This window comes from Geotrypetes seraphini, chromosome 12 (assembly GCF_902459505.1).
Source record: "Geotrypetes seraphini chromosome 12, aGeoSer1.1, whole genome shotgun sequence".
Taxonomy (NCBI): domain Eukaryota; kingdom Metazoa; phylum Chordata; class Amphibia; order Gymnophiona; family Dermophiidae; genus Geotrypetes; species Geotrypetes seraphini.
In genome coordinates, this window is record NC_047095.1 from 106,372,902 (window position 1) to 106,400,662 (window position 27,761).

At 38.8% G+C, this 27,761-nt stretch overlaps 1 protein-coding gene across 1 annotated transcript in view; it reads right to left on the reverse strand.

Annotated features, from left to right (window-relative positions):
* LOC117346247 (vomeronasal type-2 receptor 26-like) overlaps positions 1-27,761 on the reverse strand; it is a 36,243-nt gene that overhangs the window by 3,006 nt on the left and 5,476 nt on the right. The window contains exons 2-4 of the mRNA XM_033915647.1: positions 19,546-19,790; positions 10,693-10,920; positions 3,575-3,701 (exon numbers count right to left, since the gene is read on the reverse strand). Of these exons, the coding sequence (XP_033771538.1) occupies positions 3,575-3,701; positions 10,693-10,920; positions 19,546-19,790 (600 nt within the window). The remainder of the gene's footprint in view (positions 1-3,574; positions 3,702-10,692; positions 10,921-19,545; positions 19,791-27,761) is intronic.

Below are 27,761 nucleotides of genomic sequence, written 5' to 3' on the forward strand. Positions count from 1 at the left end.
TTGGATATCAGCTAGACACTTGGAGATACATTTAATTGATATAAAGATACCTTGCTGTGTGTGGCTCAGTAAAATGAAACAGCAAACAAAACCAGGAGAGTCAGCTCCACAGGTTAATAGCAGGTAAACAAACAGTGGGGATATCAAAAACACAGGTGTGCTTGATTATTTAAACACTCTGCTTTATTAATTCGATGACTAGACACACACACATGTTTTGGCCCAAATTGTTGACACACAAAAAACATAAAAATGTATTACAAATAAAGTGGCTTGCAGATTAATCTGCGGGCTTATAACACTGGATGAGCCAGCGAAGACTAGATTGGGGGGGAAGGGTTAATTAATATTATCAGGATAGTAGGAGAATGGGTTGTGGTTGTTAGGCAAGTTAGATAAGGGGAGGGGTGTGGAAGTATGAGGTTTAAGGATAGGTGTAGGAGAGGGAGTGATGATTGGCTGGGGGGCTCTGGGGTAGGAGGAATTTTGTGAGGAGAATTTGGTGCTCAGTGGAGCATTAAGGGTTTGGAGGGAGTGTGGGAAGGTTAGGGTTAATGGGGAAAATTGTCCCGCCCTTCCCTCTTTTGAGGTCCTCTCTTGGGAGAGTTTTGTTTGTGGGGGGTGGGGTGGGGGGGTAGGGTTGGTCGCAGTTTTGTTGGCGGAAAAAAAAAATTCTATGTTGGGGAAATAATTTTGGATCAGTGTGGCTATGCAACAGATTTGGTGACTAAATTTTGTTAACTGCTCATGTGCGATACCGCCATGGTTGGTGGCTGGACTCTGTGGTACCACGAGTCTTGCCAAAAGGGAAGTAGGGAATGGGGGAGAATTTTGGAAAAGGGGCTAGTTTGACACCGAGTAGTTCCAGAATTTTGAGAATAAGCTATTGGAAATGTTATGAGTTGTTTTATTAAGGTTTGGTCTTAATGACAATAAAGCTGGGGCCCATTTTTTGCCAATATATGTGAGTTGTGTATTTTTTGAACAATCTAAGCAAAGTGCGAATTCCAGTGTTATAACATATATACATATTGATAAATATGCATTGTTGGAATGAATAAAATGATTTGGTATTCAAAAATAATATATGTGCACATCAATAAAACATCCTGCATATTGATGAGAAACTGATCAGCAAGTAGAATGAAATTTAGAAAAAATGTTTAAATTGAATAAATTATAGGCCTTTTTTCAAATGATTGGTGGTGATTCCTTCTGTGCAAGGATTAGAACTGACATTGGGACTTTACTATTATAGCCCAGGAGTGAAAGTCTTTTTTTTTTTTCCGTGTTTTTTGCTTTTGATGATAATCTCTGTTTTAACTGTGGGCCTCCCTTATGTATTTTGGCATTTTGATTTTGGTTTTGCTTTTTGGGCTTGCTGTATGCGGTAGATCCTGTTTAAATTTTTTACATTTTTTTTCCCCATTTCATTGCTGTTTGGCTTTTAAATTGTAGTTTCAGACCATGTCTTTGATTGTTTCTCTGCCCCAATAGTGGCAGGTTTCTTTGAATTTCACACCATAATGACATCAGAGATATTGGCATCTTTTTCTAATGGAGCCATTCTCCCATCCCTTAATGTAATGTGAGAGAGGTTTTCTCCTGATGCAGCTTGGTGAAACAAGGGCCTGCAGGGACTCTTGTTGAGACTTTGGATGTAACCTGGTGAATTGAATTTTGTAAGATGTGCAGCTTTGAATATGGGAAGGATTACAATCGTCACTTGACTGGTAGAAGACAGACTGTGGTGGTTTGGTATACACATTCCTGAAAGCTAAGTATAGCAAGATTTTTGGCCTCATTCCCGTATAAGGGTTTTTTTGCACAGCTTGCACATTCACTTGGATGTTATTAGAAATCACCTAGGTACATTTGAGTAACCCTGTTCACATTTTTGTGTTGAGTGTTCCTTCATTATGCTATTAAGGGGTCCTTTTACTAAGGTGTGCTAGTTCGTTTTAACACGCGCTAAATGCTAATGCATCCCTCCTGCCAGGAAACATTAGTAGGGGATTCACAGGGTGTCAACAGGAGGGATTGGGAATCCCTCCTACCACCAATCATTGGTAAGGGTTTGGGGATTGTGGCAGGAGAGATTGGACATATCTTTTGCTGGGAACATTTGGGGATTATGGTGCCTTCGGGCATGAGGGACTTGGCATTCCTCCTGCCATGATCATTGCAGACGGGGGTGGGTCAGTTCCACAATTCTCTAATCGGCACTTATGACACCTAAAATGTCTTGTTTTGGGTGTTTAGGACTTGGGCATTTTTTTTTTTTTTTTAGAATAGGGCTTAAAGATAGACATTGTGGCAGTCTGTATTAATATGGACGGTTGGTGGTTGGAAGCCAGTGATTGCAAATAAGAGTGATCAGACAATTGGATTATAATATCTGAGTGAAGTGAACACTCTAAGTCTGAGGCTATTCCCCCACCTTAATTAATAAAGCAGTAGATAGGTGAATAGGAATTTTGGGGGATATGGGATCTTATGATAATTTTTCAATGGAATAGAAAATATTTTGTGTGCTTTATAATCCATTGTGAGTGAATTTGATTAAACTCCTGAACATACAGGTAGGCCATTCTATAAAAACAACAACACATTTTGGATGTGTTTTTTTTTAATGGAATTTTCCCTTCTTCCTACTTTGTGTGCCTAGGGCCTCAGGCTTTGTTTACTATTATGCCCCTCTTTGTCTCTAAATTCAAATCAGGCCTCACAACTTCCTTGTTCCAGCATACATTTAATATGTAAAGCACTTCTTCAGCCATTGAATCATTCTTGCAAGGTCTTTTCCTACCTTCCTTTTTTCTTTTCCCTCAAGTATCTTTCCCACCCTTCTGTTGTGTTCTTATCCCATCCTGAAATTTATATGATGTATCCTTTTACCACAATTTCTTTTGAACCCTACAATTCCTAATAGTGTATTATTGTTTGTCTCCCCCTTTTGTTTTTATTTTTACTATATTACTATGCTTGAAACATATACACCTTTTTTCATTTTATGTAAACTGCCTAGGCTTGCAGCTTGCAGAAAAGAAAGGGTGGGGAAGTCACAAAAAAACAAATTAATTGTATGATGTGGGGTTCAATGGGTAATTTGTCTCATGTGTGGTATTGTCATACTGTTGTACCACAGGTCATACATGTAGGGTTTGAAAATTGAAGACTATTTGAGATAAAGTTCAGCTAGTGTGATACCGCCTAACTGGAATATGCAAAATTTTGTAATACTACAGTTGGATAACTTATGTTTCTGTTGTAAACAACACCGTATTTTTGGTATATTAAAGATGTGGACAAGGTTTTGCCACTGAAGAATTGAGTTGAAGTTTAAAAAAAAAAAACTTTTGGTAGTGAATGTGGGAATTGCAAGTACCAATGTTATTGTACCCTTGTCTCCATCCCAACCACTTCTCCACTGCCAATGAGAGGAGAAAGAGTGCTGGGAGATATTTTTGGTATGGTGTTTCCTTCATAATGTGTATCTATCTATTTTTGGTATGGTGTTTCCTTCATAATGTGTATCTATCTATAAGCAGTTGATGTGCCATCTATTACTCACCACTGTGGCTGGAGATCTCTCCATCTGGACAGGGAATACAGTCATAGCAGCAGATGGGCTCTTCTTTTCTCGCCAATTTCCTGAAGCCAGGAGGACAGCTCTGGCTGCATTTGGACTGTGGAGGAACCTAACAATGAGAAATAAATTTGATTATCATAAGTATATAAAAGTTGCCATTCTGGGACAGACCAAAGGTCCATCAAGCCCAGTATCCTGTTTCAAATATTGACCTATCCAGTTCACAACTAAGTGGTAAGATCTCAAAAGATCTATATATTTATAGATCCATTTGGATCTTTTATCTTCATGAACTCATTGCCAATCTATTCAAAAAATAAGATTTAATAATAGTATTAAAAAGTAATCCTGAAAGTTACTATTTGGAATATGAAATGAAAATTGAGATAGCAATCACTTACCAACTGTAGGACATGTTTATTATATAATATTATGGGAGTGGCTTTTGATATGACATATTTTACTTCATCCAAGTAAATTTCCCTGAATCTATCCCAGGTGAGTTCAAGTTTCAGACACTCAAAATATCATCTACTATGAAGCTTTGCTCCATTTTATGGGCCAAGTATTCAGCATAGTTATTAACCTTCAAATCAACCAGTCTTAGAAACACACTGTCCCTCAACTATAAACTTAATAATAAAGTTTATGTGGACAATCTTTCCCAGTTTGTAATCTTTTCTTAAAGAATTTACCCCACGTAATTTCACAGTTAACCCCTAAATACATAACTGAGGTCTTTTCTTTTGCAACCAATAAATATAGGAGAAACTCACACTTGAATTTTATCTTTCCGCCTGTCAGAGGTTGTAAGTTTAAAATACATCATCAATGCCTTTTGTCATACCAAGCTGCACTATGGGGCAAAGATTTGGAGTAGATGATTATGCTTTCTAATTCCTATGTGGAATTTAGGAGTCACTTAGGGCTCCTTTTACAAAGCCACACTAGCGGTTTAACACATGCTAAACCGCCGACTGTGCTAACTGCTACTGCCTCCTCTTGAGCAGGCAGTAGTTTTTCAGCCAGCACGTGCACTTAAGCAGCTAACGCGGCTTAGTAAAAGGAGCCCTTAAAGACACATTTGATCTTGAAATATCTGAGTAATTAGATCATATGGATAATGCAAGTTTTTTAATCTAACTACTCTTATAATTTTACTTCTAATCATTTGATTATTCATTTTCATTTAATTATATTTTAAATCTTTTGTAAACCACACAGAGCTTCACTGTACTGCGGTATATAAGTTGATTATTATTATTATTATTCAAGAAGTTTAATACCGTGTTTCATTATCTTGATCCAACCCTGTTTCTTCTACTTCCTTTCAGATTTTCTTAACTGTTGTACATCATCCTTCAGAATATTACTTTTCCATATCAAACATCCATGGTATGCTCTTACTTCCACAGTCCTCTCTGGAGCTACCAGATCCAAAGAAGACTGTAATGAAGTTTGCCATACATTTACATCCTCATCCACTGATCTCTCATCAACAACTAGTAAAGGAGGCATCCATTCCTTATCCAGGGCTAATATTTCAAACTTTGACCGCACCATAATCCTACCCCTTGCCTGTTCAACTTTCAACATATCTAACAAGGTGAAAGACAACATAAAATGATTTGTCCAACGGAGCTTAGTAAATCTCACTAACCCCCTCTTTTACAAAGGTGTGCTAACTTATTTAGTGTATGTAAACGATTAGCGTGCACTAACGCACCCATTATAGTCTATGAACGCGTTAGCATTTACCGTGCACTAAATTGGCTACCGCACCTTAGTAAAAGGACCTATGAGTCTGCCAACATAGAAAATACTATCTCAGTTAAAAAAATCAAGTCTAAAACATTGCTAGCTAGGTATGTCCTCTCCTTTACCAGCTGTGTGTGTCTTGAGAAGAAAAGACCCTCAGGAGAGACATTGTGCTAATAGAATGAGACCTACAATAAAACCTATGAACTGTACAGAGCATGCATTTGCATTCCAGCAGAAATCATACTTTGCAAGAGAACTTCATCTTTGCCCTAGAAGCTAACAATTATCTGCTGATTATAACACCTAATAGTTGTTCTATTAAGGGACTTTCCAAGAAATACTTGGGTTACAAGAAAGCCACAATAACAGGTCAGGATGACATGGTCAAAAATGACATGAACTGCAGGTGAAACTGCTGACAAGTGCAATCAAGCTTAAACAGAAGGACAAATTATTGGAGGAGGGAGGAGCTCAACTCATGGATCATTGACCTTAGTATTAAGAATGCACTGTCAGGGGAAATAGAGAAGTCATATTTGACACCAAGCTTCGTTATGACTCAGCTGCAGTTAAGTGTAAATCATCCAATCATTAAAATGATAAAGTGTGGCAAACCAGTTGAAATTAAGGACTCCTTTTACGAAGGTACGCTAGGGTTTTTAGTGCACACATAAAATTACCGTGCACTATAGTTTGAGGTAGCCGAAAATCTATTGCCTCCTAAAAAGGAGACAGTAGTGGCTAGTGCGCTCGGGAATTTAACGCGCGCTATTGCGTGCTTTAAGGCCCTAGCACACCTTTGTAAAAGGAGCCCTAAGTATGTAATTAGTAGCTATGTAGTACGCTGTATCCCATGCTGCCAATTTCCAAGTCAAGTTAAGGGGATATTGAAATCTCCAATAATACACAGTCTGGACACATCAATCTTTAGAGTAAATAAAAATTCTAAAAATGAAAATCCACTTTCTTGCATCATCCCATGTGGGATGTAACAGACACATAAGACTAAACACTCATTATAATACCACCAAACATTCACCTTTTTCACATTCACACACATCCACCAGCTGTAGAGCTATTTACAGTTCATAAAATACAATCACTCCTCCACCACACTTCCTCAAATGGCATGCCCAATGCCATCCGAATCTAGTGGGACAGCATAGTCTTACTAGGATAATATCAGATTTTCAAAGCCCATGACTCTGTCACACAGAGTACATCCAAATCATTGCTCAACAATAACTCATGGATATTATCAACCTTGTTCATATAGATCTTGGATTAATGTATCCAAAGTTATATATTCTCGCTTGTAATTTATGCTTCCTCATCCATTTAATCTTTACTAAATTATTGCTAACCTTTCTAGAATCTCTTCTATAAACATTTTTATGAGACAGGGTCCCATATCTTCCATACCCCATTATAACAGTGATTGGCATGGTTTCTACATCATTAATTTGAATTACTTAAAGAAACAAAATTAGTTACAAACTATCCTTGGTCACTTACCCACTCATCTAAGAGCTCCCCAAAATGCTTTGCAAAGGCATGCACCAAGGCAAGTACCTTCAACACGCGCCTTAGATAGCATGCCATCAAATGTGTAGCCTTTTAAAGGTCTGTACTTTGACTCCGCTGGGGAGGGGTAGAGCTTAGATGTTTTAGGTGTTGTATAATTGATAGTCTTGGATATTCAGAACATGTTTTATATGGTGATTATTTAAATGTCTATTTAGTTAAATTTCAAATTGCTCTTTCTTCTTGGACATTTATTATTATGACCCAATACTTTGGATGTCCAACTCTAACGGCCTCTTTTACAAAGCCATGCTTGCGGCTGCACTGCGCTAACAGCCCCGAAGCCCATAGAGATTTAAAGGACTTCGGGATTTTTGCCATGCGGCAGCCGCTAGCGCGGCTTTGTAAAAGAGGCCATAAGTGTTTTCAGTTGGACTCAGATGTTCTATCAAAAATGGCCCTCTATATCACCCATCCAATCTGCCCATTCATAGAAGCATAGAAACATGATGTTAGATAAAGGTCAAATAGCCCATCCAGTTTGCCCATCTGCAGCATCCACTATCTCCTCCTCTCCTAAGTGCCTGTCACATGCTTTCTTGAATCCAGAGACAGTTTTTGTCTCAATCACCTCTGTTTGGAGACTATTCTATATATTTATATCCCTTTCTATTAAAGTATTTCCTTAGATTACGCCTGAAGCCTATCATCTCTTAACTTCATCATATGCCCTCTCATTCCAGAGCTTTCTTTCAAACTAAGAAAGACTCACCTCATATGCATTTATGCCACATACTGTACGTATTTATAGCGAATAACACAATTTATCTAGAAGTGTTCTTCAACCACCGGTTGTGTGTATATATGAAAAATGAATGGAAAAAATACAATTGGGACTATGGGAGCAGGGTATGGGGTGGAGATTGGGTAGAGATGGGCAGAGTCTGGACCTCGACTTAGCCCAGTGTTCTTCAACCGCCGGTCTGCAGACCGATGACGGTCCACAAAATAATTATTTTATTTCTGCTGGTCCATAGGTGTAAAAAGGTTGAAGAACACTGATCTAGAACACTATAATGATTCTTTCTAGTAGCAGAGCACAGGAATATAATACACCCTCTATTAGTACCTAGGATCTTCAGATCGCCAAAAGAGTAGCACAACTCAATCTGGCCACAATCATCATTGATCCTGGTGATTTATTCTTGCTTTACTTTTAATTTTACTTGTATTCTTATTTCACTTTTATTTTACATTGGCTATTAATGAAACACTCATTATGAGATCTAAAATGGTGAATCATAGACACTGCTATTAGTAGGATGGGAGGGTGATAATTTTGAAAGAATGTTCAGTTTGAAGGAGCTAAGATGGATCTCTGAGTTAAATACTACATTTCCTCATGGTGTAAATGAAAGCACAGAACGGTTGTCAATTGTGGGTTAAAGTGTTTTCTCTGAAAGAAAGGGGTCGTTAGCTTTTCAGCTTGGTAAATGTAGGCCCTCTTTTACTAAGGTACAGTAACTGATTAACGTGCAAATTAGCATTTAGAATGCACTAATTTGATTACCATCTTAGTAAAAGAGAGGGTTAATCTTTTTTCTTTCCCGTTGAACTAATCTCTCTGCTCTATTTCATTTTGTTAAAGCGTCATGTCCATTTAAATGATCAGTCTGGCTCTGTAATGACATCAGGGGGGATTCCTTATATAGAACGCAGATGAGACATCGTGGCCATTTTAAACTAATGGCAGCAGCATTGCTTTGACAGAGAGGACAGGTTATACACCATTAGGTAAGAGCTGTTAATGTTTGTCTTTAAATTAGGCAATATACATTGGTGAATGGAACTAAGTAATGCTTATTTTTTTTCTTTGCAGAACTTTTCATATTCCTGACCCTGATTAAAGTTTTGTTTAAAAAATACATCAGCGTGGGGTGATGCTATACATCAAGCTAAGTCTTTGAATAAGAAAACAATATTTGAAAGATGAGTGGTATAAATAAATGAATATAAATACAAGAATGGTAAAATATAAAAGTGAAATAAAAGTAAAAGTAAAACAAGAATAAATCACTGGGATCAATGGCGATTGTGGCTAGATTGAGTTATGCTACTGTTCTGGCGATCTGAGTATCTTAGGTACTGATAGAGGGTATATTATATTCCTGTACTCTGCTGCTATAAAGAATCATTATAATGTTCTAGATCAGGGATAGGGAACTCCGCTCCTCAAGAGCCGTATTCCAGTCGGATTTTCAAGATTTCCCCAATGAATATGCATGAGATCTATTTGCATGCACTGCTTTCAATACATATTCATTGGGGAAATCCTGAAAACCTGACTGGAATACAGCTCTCGAGGACTGGAGTTCTCTACCCCTGTTCTAGATAAATTGTGTTATTCACTACATGTACTAGCACAGAGAAGTTAGAGTTTAGCCAATAGTGACGAGTTAGAACATAGGTATTTAAACATCTCTATCATATTTCCCAAGATTCCTCCAAAGTATATATATTGAGATTTGTAAGACTGCCAATAATTTTAGTAAACTCCATCCTGTTTATATATTTTTGAAGGTGTGGTTTCCAGAATTATACACAATACTCTAAATGAGGTCTCACCAGAGTCTTGTACAGGGACATCAATATTTCTTTTTTTCCTGCTGTCAATACCTATTCCTATATACTCTAGCATCATTCTAGCTTTTGCTGTCACCTTTTCAACCTGTTTTGCCACCTTCAGGTCATCACATATTATCACACTCAATTCTTACTCCTCTTTCATGCACTATGATTCTTCACCCCTAAATTGTTTTGTTCCCTCAGATTTTTGTAGCCCAATTGCATGACCTTGCATTTCTTAGCATTAAATCTCAGATGCTAAATTTCAGAATATTTTTCAGGCTTTGCTATGTCCTTCCTTGTGTTATTTATACCATTACTATTACTCTATTGCAGATTTTTGTATCATCAGCAAAGAGGCAAATCTTACCTGACAGCTCTTAAACAATATCACTTATAAAAATGTTAAGAACAGGCCTAATAAGCAAACCTTGAAGCAAACCACTGGTAACATCCCTTTTCCCAGAGCGATCTCCATTAACTACTACCTACTGTTGCTTTTCGCTCAATCAGTTCTTGACTCAGTCTGTTACTTTGGGGCCTATACCAAGGGTACTCATATTAATTAAATGCCTGTAGAACACTTTCAAAGGCTTTGCTAAAATCTAAGCACTGTATACCACATATAGTGCTCTCACTATATCCAATTCTCAGCTCACCCAGTCATAAAAAAATGAGTAGATTTGATCTGGAGCACTGCCATTGACCACTTCCTCTATCTATCATTCTCTAGCTCATTAACCACCAACAGTAATAGTTGCTTGCTTCATGGGGATGGTTTAAAGTTGGAGGATGTCTTTGCTGTGATTTCACACTGGTAACCCTGGAGATTTTATTCTCTGTACAGCCTACACTAAATAAGAGTAACAGGGGAGAAGGGCAGCTGAGGATATCTTATTCTGCGTTGCTTATCTTGGAAAGGATGCTGAGACCATCCCAGCTTCTTGAAGGGATAGTAGATTGAGTTACCCTTTATTCAGGATTGGTGGTTTTGGATTTAAATTAGCATTGCTATGGAAAGGGGAAATTATTGAATTAACCATATTTGCAAGATTTACTGTTCTGCTGTATGGGCATAAAGTAGAATATATACCATTAAATCACATTATTGAATTTTTCACAACTGAAAGACAACATACATAATATAGTTTGATTATTTTAATCATGATATCATATTACTTATCTCTGACCTGAGTAAATGTATTATTCCATACAATTGCTTTCTCATTGATGATGAAATCCTGCCCTGAGAGAGCATATGGGTTATAACTTCCAACAATTTCATTCCTCACTGTCCAATTGGGTAGATAGACTGAATTTATAATTTCATAACCAATGGAGAAATCACCATTCTCATCAAAAAAGACTTCTTCACCCAAAATGTTCTTGAAGCGGACACTTTTCAGGTAATGATGAAGCTAAAGAATAAGGGATGAATTTTCAGCAGTGTCTCTAAATGCCAACTTATTCATATCAAGTTCATGCAAAATCTACCAATCTTGCAACTGATACTGGATCTGGTGCTTATAAATGGGGGAAATGTCTCTGTTGTCTGGGGATACAAATTTGGTTCAGGTATATTAGCGAAAGAAGGAAGACAAAAAAAAATATGGAACTGCAAAACTGAAATAAGCTATGAACCACTATGTGGAGAGTTATGAGAAAAATCAAGCACACTAAACAAACACTTCTGTTCTTTGTTCATGGAAGAAAATCCTGGAGAAAGACCACAATTGGATGGAAAAATACATGTAAGAATGGTATAGATATCATGCTATTCATGGAAGAAAGTGTTTATAAACAATTAGAAAAAAATTGAAGGTGTACAAAGCCATTGAACATCAATCCCAGTATAATAAGGGAGCTCAGAGAGGTTCTGGTGGCTCCACGTAATGATTTGGTCAATAAATCCCTGGAGACAGGAGTGGCTTCATGCGATTAGAGAAGAGTGGAAGTGGTTCATCTTCACAAAAGTGGTCAGTGATGAAGCAGGAAATTATTGGAAAAATAATGGAAAAATTGCTGAAGGAGAGGATAGTGAAATTCTTAGAATTTGATATGCTACAAGATCTAAATCAACATGGCTTTACTAAAGGTAGATCATGAATTTTCGGGGGGGGGGGGTGGGTAACAAAAGAATTGGATCAAGCAAGTGTGCTAGATATAATTTACTAAGATTTCAGCAAAACCTTTGACACAGTTCCACATAGGAGGCTCTTGAACAAACTTGATCAGCTACAGTTGGGGCCCAAAGTGAACAGGATTAGAAACTAGCTGATGAACAGATGTCAGAGAATGGTGGTTAATGGCATTTGCTTGGATGAAGGAATGGTGAGTAGTGGATTGCCTTAAGGATTGGTGTTGGGACTAAATTTGTTCAATATATTTGTGAGCAAAGGGTTAGAAGGAAAGGTTTGCTTTTTCAGATGATACCAAGATTTGTAACAGAGTGGACACCCCAGAGGTTGTGAGCAATATAGAAAAAAAATCTGCAAATGGAAGAATGGTCTAATGTCTGGCAATTAAATTCCAATGCAAAGAAGTACAGAGATGAATTTGGAGATGTATGCATGGATGGGGAGAAAGACCTTGGGGTGATAGTGTCTAGGGATCTGAAAGTGATTATGCAGTGTGACAAGGTGATGGCTGTATCCAGAAGGATGCTAGGCTGTACAGAGAAAGGTCTAACCAGCAGAAGAATGGAGGTGATGATACCTATGTGAGACACCAAGTGGAGTATTGAGTTCCATTTTAGAGGCCATATCTGTCAATTATATAAGAAGAATTGAAGAGGTCCAGAAGAAAGGTGGTATACACCAAAAGAAGTACAATGATAGACAAGATGACCTCTACATATATACTCTTGAGGTGAGGATGAACAGGGGTGATATGATACAGACTTTTAAATATTTGAAAGGTATTAATATGGGACCAAATATTTCCAGAGAAATGAAATTGATAAATCTAGAGGACAAACATTGAGGTTGAAGTGTGGTAGATTTAAGAGTAATATTAAGAAATTATTTTCCACTGAGAGGGTGGTAGATGCATGGAATGTCTTCCTGAGGAAGGTGGTAGAAAGGAAAACAGTGGACAAATTTAAACAAAGTGTGGGATGAACACAGAGGATCTCTAATTAGAATATGAATGGGAAAACTTTCATGGCCTAAATCCCACAAATGAGATTATTTAGATAGGCTGGAGTGGGCTTCAGTGACATCTCCAGGTGTTGGAACCTAAGGACAGTACTGGGTGGACTTCTAAGGTCTATGGCCCAGAAATAACAAAGAAAAGTAATAATTTAATTTAATCATGAAATTGTATTGCATGCAATTAGAAGGCAGACTGGATAGACCCGTTGAGGTCTATATTTGCTGTCATTTACTATGTTACTTTGAATATCCATTTGTATGAGAGGGTGCTGAAATGTTCTCAGCCCAACTAGCCAAGTTCCTAAATTGTGAGTATTATGTTGCCACTATAGTTGAAAAGAGAATTATCTTATTTTGTTAAGTGCCGATTTTCAGAAACAAATTATATGGTTTTGACTTTGATTCAGATCTATGATTGAACAATATCCACATCATTTTCTTCTTGGTTTGACTGAGAACTTTTCAACACCCTTTCTTATGCTGGAAGCTATAACATTAGCATTCACATTCCCGTCACCTGCAACTGAAAACTAATCACCATCAATCAATAATCACACAATTCAATTTTATTGGAATAAATATTTGGCCGTAGCTTTATCATCTATCTGAATATTATCTCCACTTAGAATACAAACCATGTCCAAAACCAACAAACCCCCAATGCATATTTCACACACCCCCAGGGAGCTATTCGGTGTTGAAACTAGCTCCCGTTAAGTCTTTAAACTTATAACATTCTCCCATGACCCACAGTGACCCCCTCCCTTCCCCTCAAACATGACCCATGTTGAATTCTATGCCATGCTTCTCCTCCCCCAAATATGACCCACGGTGATGCAAGGTCATGCTTCCCCTTGCAGCGGTGTCACTTACAAGTGTTACATTTATTTGTTTATTAACTGCTCATCTCCCAGATCCAACTGGGCCAAACTCTATTTTTCGCCTCACCCAAAGCTGCGACCACCTCCACCCAATCCCATAACTTCAACCAAATCCACCCAAGTCCACATATAACCTATAACCTCCTCCCCCAACACTGATACAAAACATAACACCAGCACACATGGGAAGGAGGGAGGAATATTTTTTTCCTGAAGAGACTAATCTACTCTGCCTCTTTCCTCACGGAACTCACTCCTACCTGCCACAACATCCAACCAATTCCACTACTGCTCCACCCCATCACCTTAGAAACCTCCCTAATCCTTTTTCTTTCTTACAAGCTCTGTCTATTAACCCTTTCTTACCTCCTCTTATAAACTTGTTAATCCTTATACTACAGACTTTGACATCACTTCATATATTCCCCTCACCCACTTACCTCCCTCCCCACCATTTCACCCCTACCACCATCCAATAAATATTACTAGCAGGTGACATCAGCTCAGCTAATGTTATATCACACCAGATGAATCTGGTATTTTTCTAAACATATGTGGTTTAGTGCATTATCCAGCCCTTAATTGCTTAAGATGATAGAACAGCTTTTTAAAAAGCCCAGTTTATATGAACAAGGGATGATTATTGCATAGGTGCCAACTCTGCCCTGGTGCACTCACAAGTTAGCTGTTTGCAGCAGATGATCTGTGTATAGTCAGTTTTACTAACAAGTTAATTACAGCTGAATATTTGTGATTAGTATCGGACACTATACACACTGACATAAGTCAACGTCGGGTGTTTTATTTAAAGTCTAACACTGATTGCACCTCTAAGGGGGTGATATATTGCATTAGATGCCCTTGTTTAAAATATTATATTAGTCATACTAAACATATGATTAAGACACATATAAGGGAACACCTATATAATATACGTACTGGCCGCTTACAGACACCGCTGGTAGCCCACTGGATGGAGATGGGCCACTCAGAAATGGAACTTCAATACACAGTACTCATTCAAATATGGTTACCTGCGGGTGGCGATATATCTCAAGCATTATTGAATAGAGAACAGCATTTCATTTTTGAGTGACAGACCCTGCATCCAATGGGACTTAACCAGGAAGTAGAGTGGTTTCAGGTTTAAATCCTTCCCCCATGGCTGTTTCATAACTTTATTACCAGAGATTTTGTGTAAGATAGGGGTACATATTTTTTAGATTCAAAATCTCCCATCACTAATCTTGTTTTTGCAATTTGGCAGCAGATGATGTTTCAGTTAGTTTCTTTCTGACATTTTAGTTTTAGTTCTCATTTCAGAATGAGGCTTGAATTTGAGATGGTAATGCAGTATAAGAAGGGTTGTAGGTCAGTGTCCCTCTTGATTTCTGGTCATTCAGCCGCTTCCCGAGGCAGGAGCCCATAACCCATAAGGTTAGTTCATTCAGCTTATTGTAAAGTTTAGAAGACAATATTGAACATTTTTAAGATATGTATAAATGTTTGCTATATTGCTATTTCATTTATGATAGATTTAAAGATAGGTGCCTAGATACCAGCATACGAAGTAAGAGTCATTAGTAATTTTAGCTTTTTTAAAATTTTGTAGTTTATTCCCTCCTGATGACACATGTAGCAAAACCCGAGTCAAGGGACCGGGTGTAGGCACCTTCAGGTGTGTACTGTTGATTTTGAGGTGTGTTTGGTTTATTTTGTTCACTTCTACAGCAGAGGATATTCATTAGAGAAATGTTGCAACGTTCCTAGATATCCCAGATAAGTACACCTTTTTATCTGGATTTTAGAAAGTTATACATGATGCACTTTATGGGACTATACTGTGGTTATGATGGTCCCAGTCTGCTCTAGATATCACATTAATTTCATTTGAGCATTAAGGTAAGCGGATATGAATACAGGATTGATTAACTTATTCATGATTATATACTACATATAGAGAATTTTTTAATTTAAGGTATAGAGCCTGAGTATAATTCAGCATTGAACTAGTCTAGTACAAGCAAATTAAACAGCCAGAAAACTCTCTGAGCTTTTTAAATCATTTTAAATATTTGGCAATGCATATAGCAAGACCCCAGACATTATTAATTTGAAGCATACAGGCAAGACACTTCAAATTTTTCTACAAATATTTTGTTCAAAAATAAGCACAAAATGTGTCAAAAAATGATGTTACCTTCCATGGGAAGTAATCTGAAATTTCCTGACTTCCTTTACTCCACGCAATATTTTTTCCATCGTCTGACATGGCCATGTCATGCAAAGCATGTGCCAGGGCATACACTGCATTGTATATGCTATAGCTATTTCCAAAGTACTTGGTGGCACAGTGAAGAGTCAGAGCTGATGCTTCCACAGTTTCATTAGTGCTACAGGATCTTTTGATGCTTTGGGAGCAGCGGCTGTCACACAATTGCCTCCACCACATCTGGATAACTTTATCACTGGGAAACAAGGTAGGATTCACCTCCTGAATAAATTTTGACATGCTTGGAATATTCTTCTTTACCATTGTGAATGTCAAACTATTATTAGCCTTGTTAGTTGCCAATGAATAGATTGAAGGCAAATCCATTTCATTTGTGGTGATCCATATTTTGCCAGGTATATCCAGAATGCCTTTGATTGAATATAAATTTAAAAAATGTTCTTTACTACAATAGACAATGATCACTTTAGATGATGATGAATGAATAGTGTCTTTAATTTTATTCTTTTTTTCTGGTGGCATACCAGTGATATAAGAAAATGTTTGTATAGATTCAATGCAACCTTCATTCTGTTCAATACCTTCTTTCAGAATCTGGACAGCCCTTGCACTGCTGTCATCATCGGATGCAATGATACTAACCCAGGTCCAGCTGAAATGTTTTAATAACCTAAGGATCCCTGTACAGAGGTGGAGCTCACTGGGGACAGTGCGGTAGAAATAAGGAAACTTAAGAGTATTGCTCATCAAAAGATTCTGTGATTTATAACTAATCTGTGGAGAAAAATAATTCCATCACCATTTCTGTTGCTGTTACATTTTAAATAAATATCTTACTGTAAAATGAAATTTTAATTAGAAGTTTAGTGGATTAAGGGCCTAATCTATATATATAAAATCGGAGGTATGTATGTGTGTATGTATGTATGTATGTGTGTGTGTGTGTGTATGTGCCGCGATCACGCAAAAACAGCTTGACCGCTTTGAACGAAACTTGGTATGCAGATCCCTCACTACCTGGGGTGATATGTTCTGGGGGTCTCACTGCCCACCTGCACACGTGGGCGGAGCTACAAACAGAAAATCTGATTTCACCCATTCATGTCAATGGAAAGGATGTAAAAAGCTGCCATTCTCACCGTAATTCCAACTATAAAACACTTTGTATGACACTATAACCACTAGGGACATTGTTTCTATTCTACCACGGACACCATATATATAGAGTTTGTATGTTCTAACTGTGTTTGTAACTGTTTCCTTCATGCACCCCAGTTCATAATGTTATTTCATTACATGAGTACTCACATATGCTGAACTAGGAACACAGGTTCCATTCTGAACCGGGAAACAACTGCATGGAGTTTCTTTTCAACCTGAGTTTCCACATATTGATTTGTTTTAATCAATACTGGAACTTTTGGATGCCACTTATTCCAACAGATCTTCCTTTTCAGTTTAAGAGATTGCAAATTCCAGTGAGACTTGCATTCTCTATCACAATCAACAAATCACAGGGACAGACTATTACATACTGTGGAGTGCATTTAAGATCCCCCTGTTTTTCCCATGGACAACTCTATGTTGCTTGCTCAAGGGTGGGTTCACCCAAGAATTTATATGTTCTTGCTCCTGGAGGTGAAACTAAAAATGTTGTTTATAATCAAGTTTTGTGTTAGTTGTATTGTATTCATTTTGTCAAATATTTCACATTATAATTTGAATATTGTACTTTTTATAAAGCTGTTAAAAAATAATTTCATTCACCACTATAAAGTATCTTTATTTGATTCCATTTACAGTGTTATTGCTATAATTAAATACCCGTGCAACGCCGGGGCATCAGCTAGTATTTTTTAAAAAGTGGCATAAATGTGTAAGTGGACTTTTTGCCATTTACATCCATATTATGCATTAAGGTCCCCATAGTCAGCTTTAAGCAATCAGCTGACCACCACAGGAGTTAAATCTATTAATTCAATGCCATTTCCTGACAACAGGCTGCCCATCTGCTCTGCAGCTACATTTGTGTGGCTATTGTACAAGCAACACCAGACATTTTTATGCATGAATTTTTGGTGTTCAGAATTTGGATATTTTATTTTGGAAAATGGTCATTAATTGTGATTGTTTTCAACTCAAGAGTGCCATTTGCACATATTTTTTGAATTGGAAATCCAAACCTTTTCCCCATTCAAAAATGACTGTGAGGTGGGCAATTTTTTTATATTATTATTAGATGTTATAAGCAAGACTTTCCAATTCTGACTTGAATATATTTTAAATATGCACCTATCTGTAGCACTTATGGAAGACAGATAGAATGTATGCCGTTGAGAAGATTACTAGTAGAATTTATTCACGTTCTGTTCCAGTGTTCATTTTGAAATAATCCTGTTTGAAGACTACAATTACCAGATTATACAGGTTGGTTAAATTGCATTTTAAGATCAATTCATATTTTGTTAAGCCTCTGAAGCAGCCATAGGGAATCATGTACATCTTGGGTATCAGCTTTCATTAATTGGAGCAGGACATGAGAATAAAGCCGTATATTAATCTTCTTACCAGCTTGCTTTTTGTTTCTCTTCCATATTGGATCTTGCCAGAAGATTGCTCTTAATTTTTTTTTCTGATGTTCAATTCAGAGTGCTGAAAGCCAAAGTCCAATATAGCCAGTATTTCACTGCTCTTATTCAGGGACTTCAGAAACTTATATTGCAAACAATGTTATGGTAGCCATGATTTGAATGGCACTGCTTCCAATACTGACTGCTCAGGTTGAATTTTGGGTCAAATATATTTTTGCAGCCAGCCTCCAATATTGATTGCATAAAACCTATGAATAAGAGTTATCTTTCCAGGCAACCATTTTGTTCTGAACTGCTTCCAATTGTAGGGGCATTTGAGGTGCATTTGAATAGAGGCAGCTAATTAGTAGCAGTGCAGTGCAACAGCTGTGCATGGAAGCAGTTCTGAATGCTGAGACAGCTTGTGCCTCAGAACTGTTCTTTGTATGACTTCAAGTTGCTGGACTGTAAGGTTGTGAAGTTTATATTTGACTTTTTTGCTTCATTTACAACCAGAGTTATTTAAAAACTCTTTGGACAGAAAAGCTGCCTGGTGCAAAGAGCCTGCTCAGCCTGTATAAAGGGGCAAATACTTGGCTAAAATTAAGAACCTGCCTGAAAGTATTGCTATACTGTACCTCTTTGTATCCAGTGTCTTTACCTGGCATAGTGCTGGTAAAGAAGTTAAGATTTTGGGAAGTTTACCTAATTGCAACAGTTGAGGTGGCTGTTGACCAGTTGCTGGAGGAAAAGCTGTATTTTTGTTTACTGCTGAAATTCTTTGATTTTGTTACTTTTTAAACAGTTGAATCGTTCTGTGGGTAAACAGGGTGCTTTGAACCCAAACACAAAGTCTGGCCAGTGGCCAAGAATAATAAATCTTTCTAAGAACTTTAACTATGGTAGAAGTTCCCTTCTTTTGCTGGAAAGGGAAATACTTACCAAAAATACTGGGGTTTGACCACAGCATAGCCATTGCCAGGCCTGAACAGTACCCAAAGCTAAAGGGGACTTGCCGGACCAGTATTTTGTCTGCTGCACTCATCAGAACCCACCCAATTCCCCCCATAACTCACTTCCCAACGTGCCCCTTTGCTCTCTGGACACACAGCAGCTTAGAAGTGCTGCTGCATATTGTCACAGGGAACTGTGTTCTCTATAAATTGATAAGGTGCTAATGTACAAAGTAAAATAGAAAGCCCCTTACCTGTGGGTAGTGGTAGATCCTGAACACATTGGCTATCTGGCTTGATTCCTCAGATAAAAAACCTTCAATTATAGCAGCAAGTGAGCCAGATGTTTTGCATCTGTAATTAGGGGTATTTATATCCATTCCTGAAAATATTTTCAATGCAGCATGAAATGCAAAGAAAGGATTGCTGTAAGAGTCTAAAATGTGGAAACCCAGAGTGAGGTTGGGTAAAAGCTCTGAGCTATTGTTAATTTCCTCCACTGAAGACACAAAGGCCAGGAAGTCGTAGTACGTTATTAATTGAAAACTGCAATGACATTAAAGTGTTCATTTTATTATTTTGGGTTTTGCTCATACCTTTTTCACTAGTATTGTGAGATCCAGCTGAAGACATGTAAATTCTCCCCTTTCAAACAAAGAGCTTTTTTTCTGAAATTTGATTTATGACATGCAGGGGTACACATGTACAAGTTTACCATTATGACATCAGAAGCAACCATTTTAAATAATGCACATGTGTACAAAAACAATGACATGAACTCAGCAGATTCTGGATCCATTTTACTAAGCTGCAGTAGAAAGTGGCTTGCACTGTTTTGAGTGTGTGGGTATCCCACTTGCTGAAGCCACTTCTAGCTCAGCTTTAAAATGTATATGTGGAAGAGGCCATTTTTCAATTTCCATGTTGTCTCAAAACTTTACTGTATGTGCAAATGTCACTAAGGGCTAGATGCACAAAACATGATCATTAAGACCATGTGAGTCATTGTTGGCTGAGTTTTTGGCCAACTCTGGAAAAGTGATTGATGTTCCAACAAGTTTGCATGCAAATGATTTACACGGAGGTTCACTGTAATCCCATCCGATCAGAGAGTGACTTTGACACATGCGCAGAACCAGATTGGGGAAGCCCCAAAGCAGCCTCCCGCCACTGGGCTTTTTTTCTTTTTTTAATGACATGGATGGATGGGGGAGGGGAGGGGAGGAGTAAAAAAATAACACTTGTCAACAAGCATTTTGATACTGGAGTTCTGACTAAATTTGAAAACAGTTTTTGTCTATCATATCCTGTTTTTAAGTTAAGCATTGATTTGTGTTTATATCACTTTTGTCAATAATGTTACTGTGAAGTGTTAATATTTTACTGTTTCTGTAACACAATATTGCATTTTAGGACAGCTCATCAATCACACATACCAGTAATTTGAAAGTTTATACTAAAAAGTGATTGTGCTTCTTTTTCTACCTGTGAATTTTTATATTTTGTTTGTTTTTATCTAAGCTATGATTATTATGAACAGATGAGGTTGTGTTAACCATCCTGATAATTTCTATTATGTCTGCGGATAATTTACTTCACAAGCTGAGCAAAAGAATCTGTCCACCAGACTTCAAAATGCATGCAAGCATGATTTTGGCTGCAAAGTTGGTGACCATGATAAAGCGTGGGCACCTCATGTGTGCTGCACTTTCTGCTTTTCCAGATTAACACAGTGGTTGAATGGGAAATGGAAGAAGATGCCTTTCACTGTACCCATGGTGTGGTGTGAACCAACAAGTTATCACTCAGACTTATTTTTGCATGACAAAAATTGCTGGATTCACAAAAAGGAATAAATAAAAAAATGTGTATCCTGATTGCCCATCAGCAATCAAACCTATTTCTCATGACTCAGAGAATCTAGTTCCAATTCCTCCTTCCACATCTGTAGCACATTGTGCCAGATGTTCAGATAAAGAATTTGCTTCTGCTGCTGAAGAGGAGTTGTGTGAACCTGAAGTGGATGAAAAACAACCTTGCCATCTAACTCAAGATCTTAATGATCTGGTTAGAGACTTGTCATTGTCAAAGTAGAAAGCAGAATTGTTAGGTTCAAGGCTGAAGCAATGGAATATTTTAAGGTAGGGTACCAAAATATTTTTTTATTTGATCATCACACCATCCTGTCTTCCTTTCACCAAATGGAAGGAAACATTTGTTTCTGTATCGATACTAATGGTCTCATGCATGAACTGGGATATGAACATGCTTCTGATGAATGGAGACTATTCATTTATTCCAGCAAAACAAGCCTTAAAGTGGTACTTTTAAACAATGGAAACCAGAAGCCATCTCTGTGGTGATCTCAAAGTTGTGTCACTCCTTCTGGGTCTGCAGCTGGGCTACACCAAATGCATGTGCTTCTTGTGATAATGCCAACCACTACAGGCAGAAAAAATGGCCAAACCGAGATGAACCCATACCTGGCAGATACAATGTGAAGCACCTGCCATTAATATATTATAAGAAAATCTATCTTCCAGCACTTCACATAAAACTGGGTCTGCTGAAAACTTATATCAAGGCAATAGACAGAAATGGTGATGCACCTAAGTATGTTTGGCTTTTAGAAAAGTGAAGCCAAAATCAAATAAGGTATTTTTGTTGGACCCAAAATCTGTGAACTGATCCTTGATGACATGACATGTTCAAATAGAAGCTGAACCCAGCTGAATCAGCAGCATGGGAAGCATTTGTGCTGGTTGTTCAGAATTCTGATCAGAGAATTATGCTGAGCTTATGGAGAACATGCTGACTGTATATCGGCTAATGGTTGCCAGAATGTCACCTTATGCACTCCTTACATTCTCACCTTGACTTCTTCCCACCCAATCTTGGTGATGTCAGTGATGAGCATGCGGAAAGATTTCATCAAGATATCAAGGTGATGGAAAGCAGATATCAGGGAAAGTTCAATCCCAGTATGATGGGAGACTATTGGTTCTTGCAAAGAGAGACAAATGTACAGTACAAGCATAAACGCAAGTGTCAAACATTTCTGAGCATGTTAACATCACTTTTGTGTGAGTTAAGAGAGGCGTAAATATATGCTGTAACATATCTCCTTATTGTCTTTGTGTTTGTTTTCAGAGTAAACTCCTTAACAGAAGTTTGGTAGCACACAGTTCATACTCACAATATTGTGCCAAAATGGCAACTCAAAAAAAAAAAATCACTAACGTGAATCTCAGAAACCTGACATACTAGCTGAATTTCAATTACAGATCTGAAATCAGCGTTATTAAATTAACTAAGAACACTTCTTAAGTTCTCAGTAGCAAAAAAACCCTTTTTTTTTGTTGACCAGTGTAAAGGATGATTAAAGAGGATTATTTTCTTAATCACTAATGACAATTATTAACAACAAAAGAATTGCCGCTGCTGAAATGTGCTTATCTTATACAGGGGATCATATCCTGTTTAACATAAGTACATTTCCTTATTTTTGGTCTTTTCTATAAACTTAAGGGAAGATTCTATAAATGGGCATCCCAATTGTAGGTGGTGGTACTGTCATCTGGCACCTAATCGGGACATATATGTTTTTATTTTATTTATTTATTTTTTTTCTTTATTGATATTTTGAACTTGACAATGTATACATTTGAAAAATTGAGAAAAAAAAACTATATGAAAATACACTATTAACATCAGAAACATTACAATAAAAATTTTAAATCCCTTCTTAACCTATTTTATTTTTTTTTAAACCCGAGGTTGACTGGCTACTCTGCAGACATTTGTCACAAGTACAGGGAGATGCCAAGGGACAGTAAAACTTGCCCAAGGCTGGGCATGAGCTTGGTGTCACCTGAAATGACCTTAGGTGAGTTTAAGCAGCCCAAGATTATAATGCCGTTGTACAGGTCCATGGTGAGACCTCATCTGGAGTACTGTGTTCAGTTTTGGAGGCCACATTATCAGAAAGATGTGAAGAGAATGGAATCGGTTCAGCGAATGGCCACTAAGATGGTCTCAGGACTCAAGGATTTCCCATATGAAGAACGTCTAAGCAGGCTGCAGCTATATTCTCTCGAGGAACGCAGAGAGAGGGGAGACATGATAGAGACGTTCAAATATCTTACAGGCCGTGCTGAGATGGAGGAAGATATCTTTTTCCTTACAGATTCCACGGCAACAAGAGGGCATCCGCTCAAACTCAAGGGTGGGAGACTTCATGGCGACATCAAGAAGTACTTCTTCACCGAAAGGGTGGTTGATCGTTGGAATGGTCTTCCACGTCAGGTAGTTGAAGCCAGCAACGTGCTCAACTTCAAGAGGCAATGGGATAAACATGTGGGTTCACTCCGGGGAAATGCTTAGGGGAGGGTTCTTTTAAGGGGAGGGTTCTTGAGTGGGCAGACTTGGGCCATCGGCCCTTTTCTGTCGTCATACTCTATGTATCTATGTTTTCTTGATTTGAGAGTAGTGAATACTGAGGACCTATATATAAATGCAATTGAGTTTTCCCTGTGGCAATAATACTTCTCAAAAAGTATTCTTTCAACTGCTTAGGTGAGCTTAGGCATCCCTTAGTGTCTCACAAGGACCTGAAATGTAGGCTATCAAAATTTCAAATAGACACAGCCATTGAGCAATTTTGGCAAGGGAATCTCTCTGCCATGATCAGTTTAGTGGTGGCAGAAGGGAACCCATCCTCCATAAAGTTGGCTAGCAGGAGGTATGCCCACTCCCTTCTGTCAGAACCCCCATAGTCCCCCCACCAAAGGTCTGTCTGCAGCAGGAGTGCCCAATTCTTCCTGCCACAATGGCAAACACTCCCAACACAGTCCAAGGCAGGAAGGATGCCCAGTCCTTCCTGCTGGAACCCCTGAAGCCTCCCCCAACTGTCCATGGCAGGAGAACTCAATGAGGCCATCTGCACAATGCGCAGCGGCAGCGAAAAGGGCGAACAGAATGCTAGGAATGATTAAGAAGGGGATCGCGAACAGATCAGAGAGGGTTATCATGCCGCTGTACCGGGCTATGATACGCCCTCACCTGGAATACTGTGTCCAGCACTGGTCGCCATACATGAAGAAGGACATGGTACTACTCGAAAGGGTCCAGAGAAGAGCGACTAAAATGGTTAAGGGGTTTGGGGAGTTGCTGTACGGTGAGAGATTAGAGAAGCTGGGCCTGTTCTTCCTTGAAAAGAGGAGACTGAGAGGAGACATGATTGAAACATTCAAGATAATGAAGGGAATAGACTTAGTGGATAAAGACAGGTTGTTCACGCTCTACAAGGTAGAGAGAACGAGAGGGCATTCTCTAAAGTTAAAAGGGGATAGATTCCGTACGAACGTAAGGAAGTTCTTCTTCACCCAAAGAGTGGTGGAGAACTGGAATGCTCTCCCGGAGTCTGTTATAAGGGAAAACATGCTCCAGGGATTCAAGACAGGGTTGGACAAGTTCTTGCTGAACCAAAACGAACGCAGGTAGGGCTGGTCTCGGTTAGGGCACAGGTCTTCGACCTGGGGGGGCCGCCGCATGAGCGGACTGCTGGGCGTGATGGACCACTGGTCTGACCCAGCAGCGGCAATTCTTATGTTCTTAAGTGTCATGATGGTCCAAGTCAGGAAGGATGCCATCATCCTCCAAACCCTACAAACAATCCCAAACTCTACCCTAACACTTTCTGACTCTACTCTAACATCCCCAAGATCCCCCTGATACCCCAACATCCCCCTGACACTCCCCTACTCCATCACAACATCCCCAAGATCCCCCTGCCACCTACAAACCCCCACATGGGAGGATGTTTATGTATTTGGAAAATTTAAGTCTTAGGATACATTGGGAAGGAGGCCTAAGACTCCAGTTGGACAGGTTCCTAAGGTCCCTCATATGGGAGAAACCTTAGTCATCTGAGCCAATAAGGGCCTTAGGCCCCTCCCCAGTGCATCCCATAGCTATACTCGCTCAAGGAGCGCAGAGAGAGGGGAGACATGATCAAGACGTTCAAATATCTCACGGGCCGCATCGAGGCAGAGGAAGATGTCTTCTTTTTCAAGGGTCCCTCGGCAACAAGAGGGCATCCGTGGAAAATCAGAGGCGGGAAACTGCGAGGTGACACCAGGAAGTTCTTTTTTACTGAAAGAGTAGTTGATCGCTGGAATAGTCTTCCACTTCAGGTGATTGAGGCCAGCTGCGTGCCTGATTTTAAGGCCAAATGGGATCAACATGTGGGATCTATTTACAAGGTAAAGGTAGGGGAGGGTCATTAGGGTGGGCAGACTGGATGGGCCGTGGCCCTTATCTTCCGTCTATTTCTATGTTTCTATGTTTCATAGTAAACTGGGAAGGGTAAGGCCTTCCATTTTTGCAGTGGTAGGCCTGCTAGCAGGAAGGAGTGGGCATCCTTCTTGACAGTCATTAGGTAAAGGTATGAAGGTTTGGGAGGTTCAATGGAGGCAGGGGGATCTTGTGGGTTTTGGAGAGTTGTTAGGGTTAAGTCAGAGTGTCATGGGGATCTTGGGGGTGTCTAGATGGAGATGAGGAGTGTCAGTAGGATTTTGTGCTGTTGGGAAGTGTCAGGGTAGAGTTGAGTATGTGGCAGGGTTCGGGTATGATGGAGAAAGCAGGAGGAGGGAGTGGGCATCCCTCCTTATGGGGGCTGCCTCAGGGGTTCTGGCAGGAGGGAGTGGGCATACCTACTGCCAGCCTACTTTGTGGGGGGTATGAGTTTCCTTCGGTGGCTACTAAATTGATCATGGCAGGGAGATTCCCTTGTCATAATTGATTCAGTGGCTGCATCTATTTGAGAGAGATGTACGTATAGGTGAGCTTAGGCATTCCTAAGGCCACTTCCAGGTAAAATCATGTCCGTCTAGCCTTGGGCTAGCTTAAGCATCCCTACACCTCTCCCACAACAGTGACAGATGCCTACAGTATAGGCGACCTGTTTTGGGGTGTTTTTTAAAATGTGTTTCCTGATTGGCTGGTTAGACAGTGGTAGGATACCTACCACTCCCTACAATTGGAACACTTTATAGAGTTTGGCAGTTGTGGCGGACTTCAGGGGGATTCTGGCAGGAGGTAATTGGCATTCCTCCTGCTGGCCAACTTCACTAAGGGAGGCGGGTTCCCTACTGTGGCCACTAAACTGAGGAGGGAGATTCCCTTGCCCTGATTATCTCAGTGGCAACATGATTCTCTAACTGGCACCTGTGACATAGACGCTGGTTAGAGAATTTAGGTGGTTATAAGGAATTAGATATTTGTCCATCAGGATAGATGTGATCTATATATAAGATGCATATGTGTGATTCTCAAAAGCCACTTAGGTTGATGCTGAGATGGGCATCCTATACAGAATCAGACTCTATGGCCTAGATTCTCTATAATGCGTCTACTTTAGGCGTGCTTTAGATGTCCGCAAAGCGCAAGTGTCAATCAACGGTACTTAGACGTCTCCTAGATGTCTGTATAGACGCTGAGCGCAAGTTAGACGCGGCTTTCTGAAACATTATATAGACGTCTCTACATGGCCGTACGTAGATGCCAGATAGACGTCCCTACAATGTGTTTTATATATATATATATATATATATATATATATATATATATATAAAGAAGTACTCTTTACTGATTTATTATCAGCCATTCAGCATTGTAAGCTTTCACATAATTAACCCAAAGTATAGGATGATGAAAAGGATAATCAAAACACAGTATACAATTTTGTAAACTATATATTTTTTTGTAATATATTAGTTTTAGTGGGAGTTGATCTGGGAATATCAGTGAGTATATTGAAAAGGATGACATGCTAACCGCTGTGCTAGACAACAAACCATGCACTAATAAGTATTCTGATTTGATTATGCTACGCCTTATAGATAGGGAATGGCAGTTAATTCTGCTAGGAGACAGAAAACACTGCTGTGTTATATCTTTTTCCTTTATGATGTCAGAATTGTAGAGTTTACCATTAATACAAACTAAAAATATATGTTATGTTTAAAAGGAGAACTAGAAGATGAAACATACAAGTGGGTGTTGAACTTACATTATCAGTATGGAAGGTGGGGAATTGTAGATGTATGCTACACAGAAAGTTGTACAGTAATGTTATACTCACCTCCTATTAGAAGTGGAAAGGATAGGACTTTGAACACCATATAGACTTCTGATAAACCTAGTTTAAGTTCCACAAAGACTGGCAGGAAAGGCATCCCAAGTCATCCAATGAGCTTTCTCTGGATTTCCCAGAGACATTATTTGAGAGAGGATAGTTTAGAAGTGATATCTTGCTCTAAATAACACTCTCCTGGTCTTAAAACATTGCTACAATCAGCTCATTCTTCAGACGAAAGGTAAATCCCATAACTTACACTGGCCCAACTTAGAAACAGAATAAAAACACAGATCAGACCTGAATGTGGCTTCTAGTTCATAGGAAGAGGAA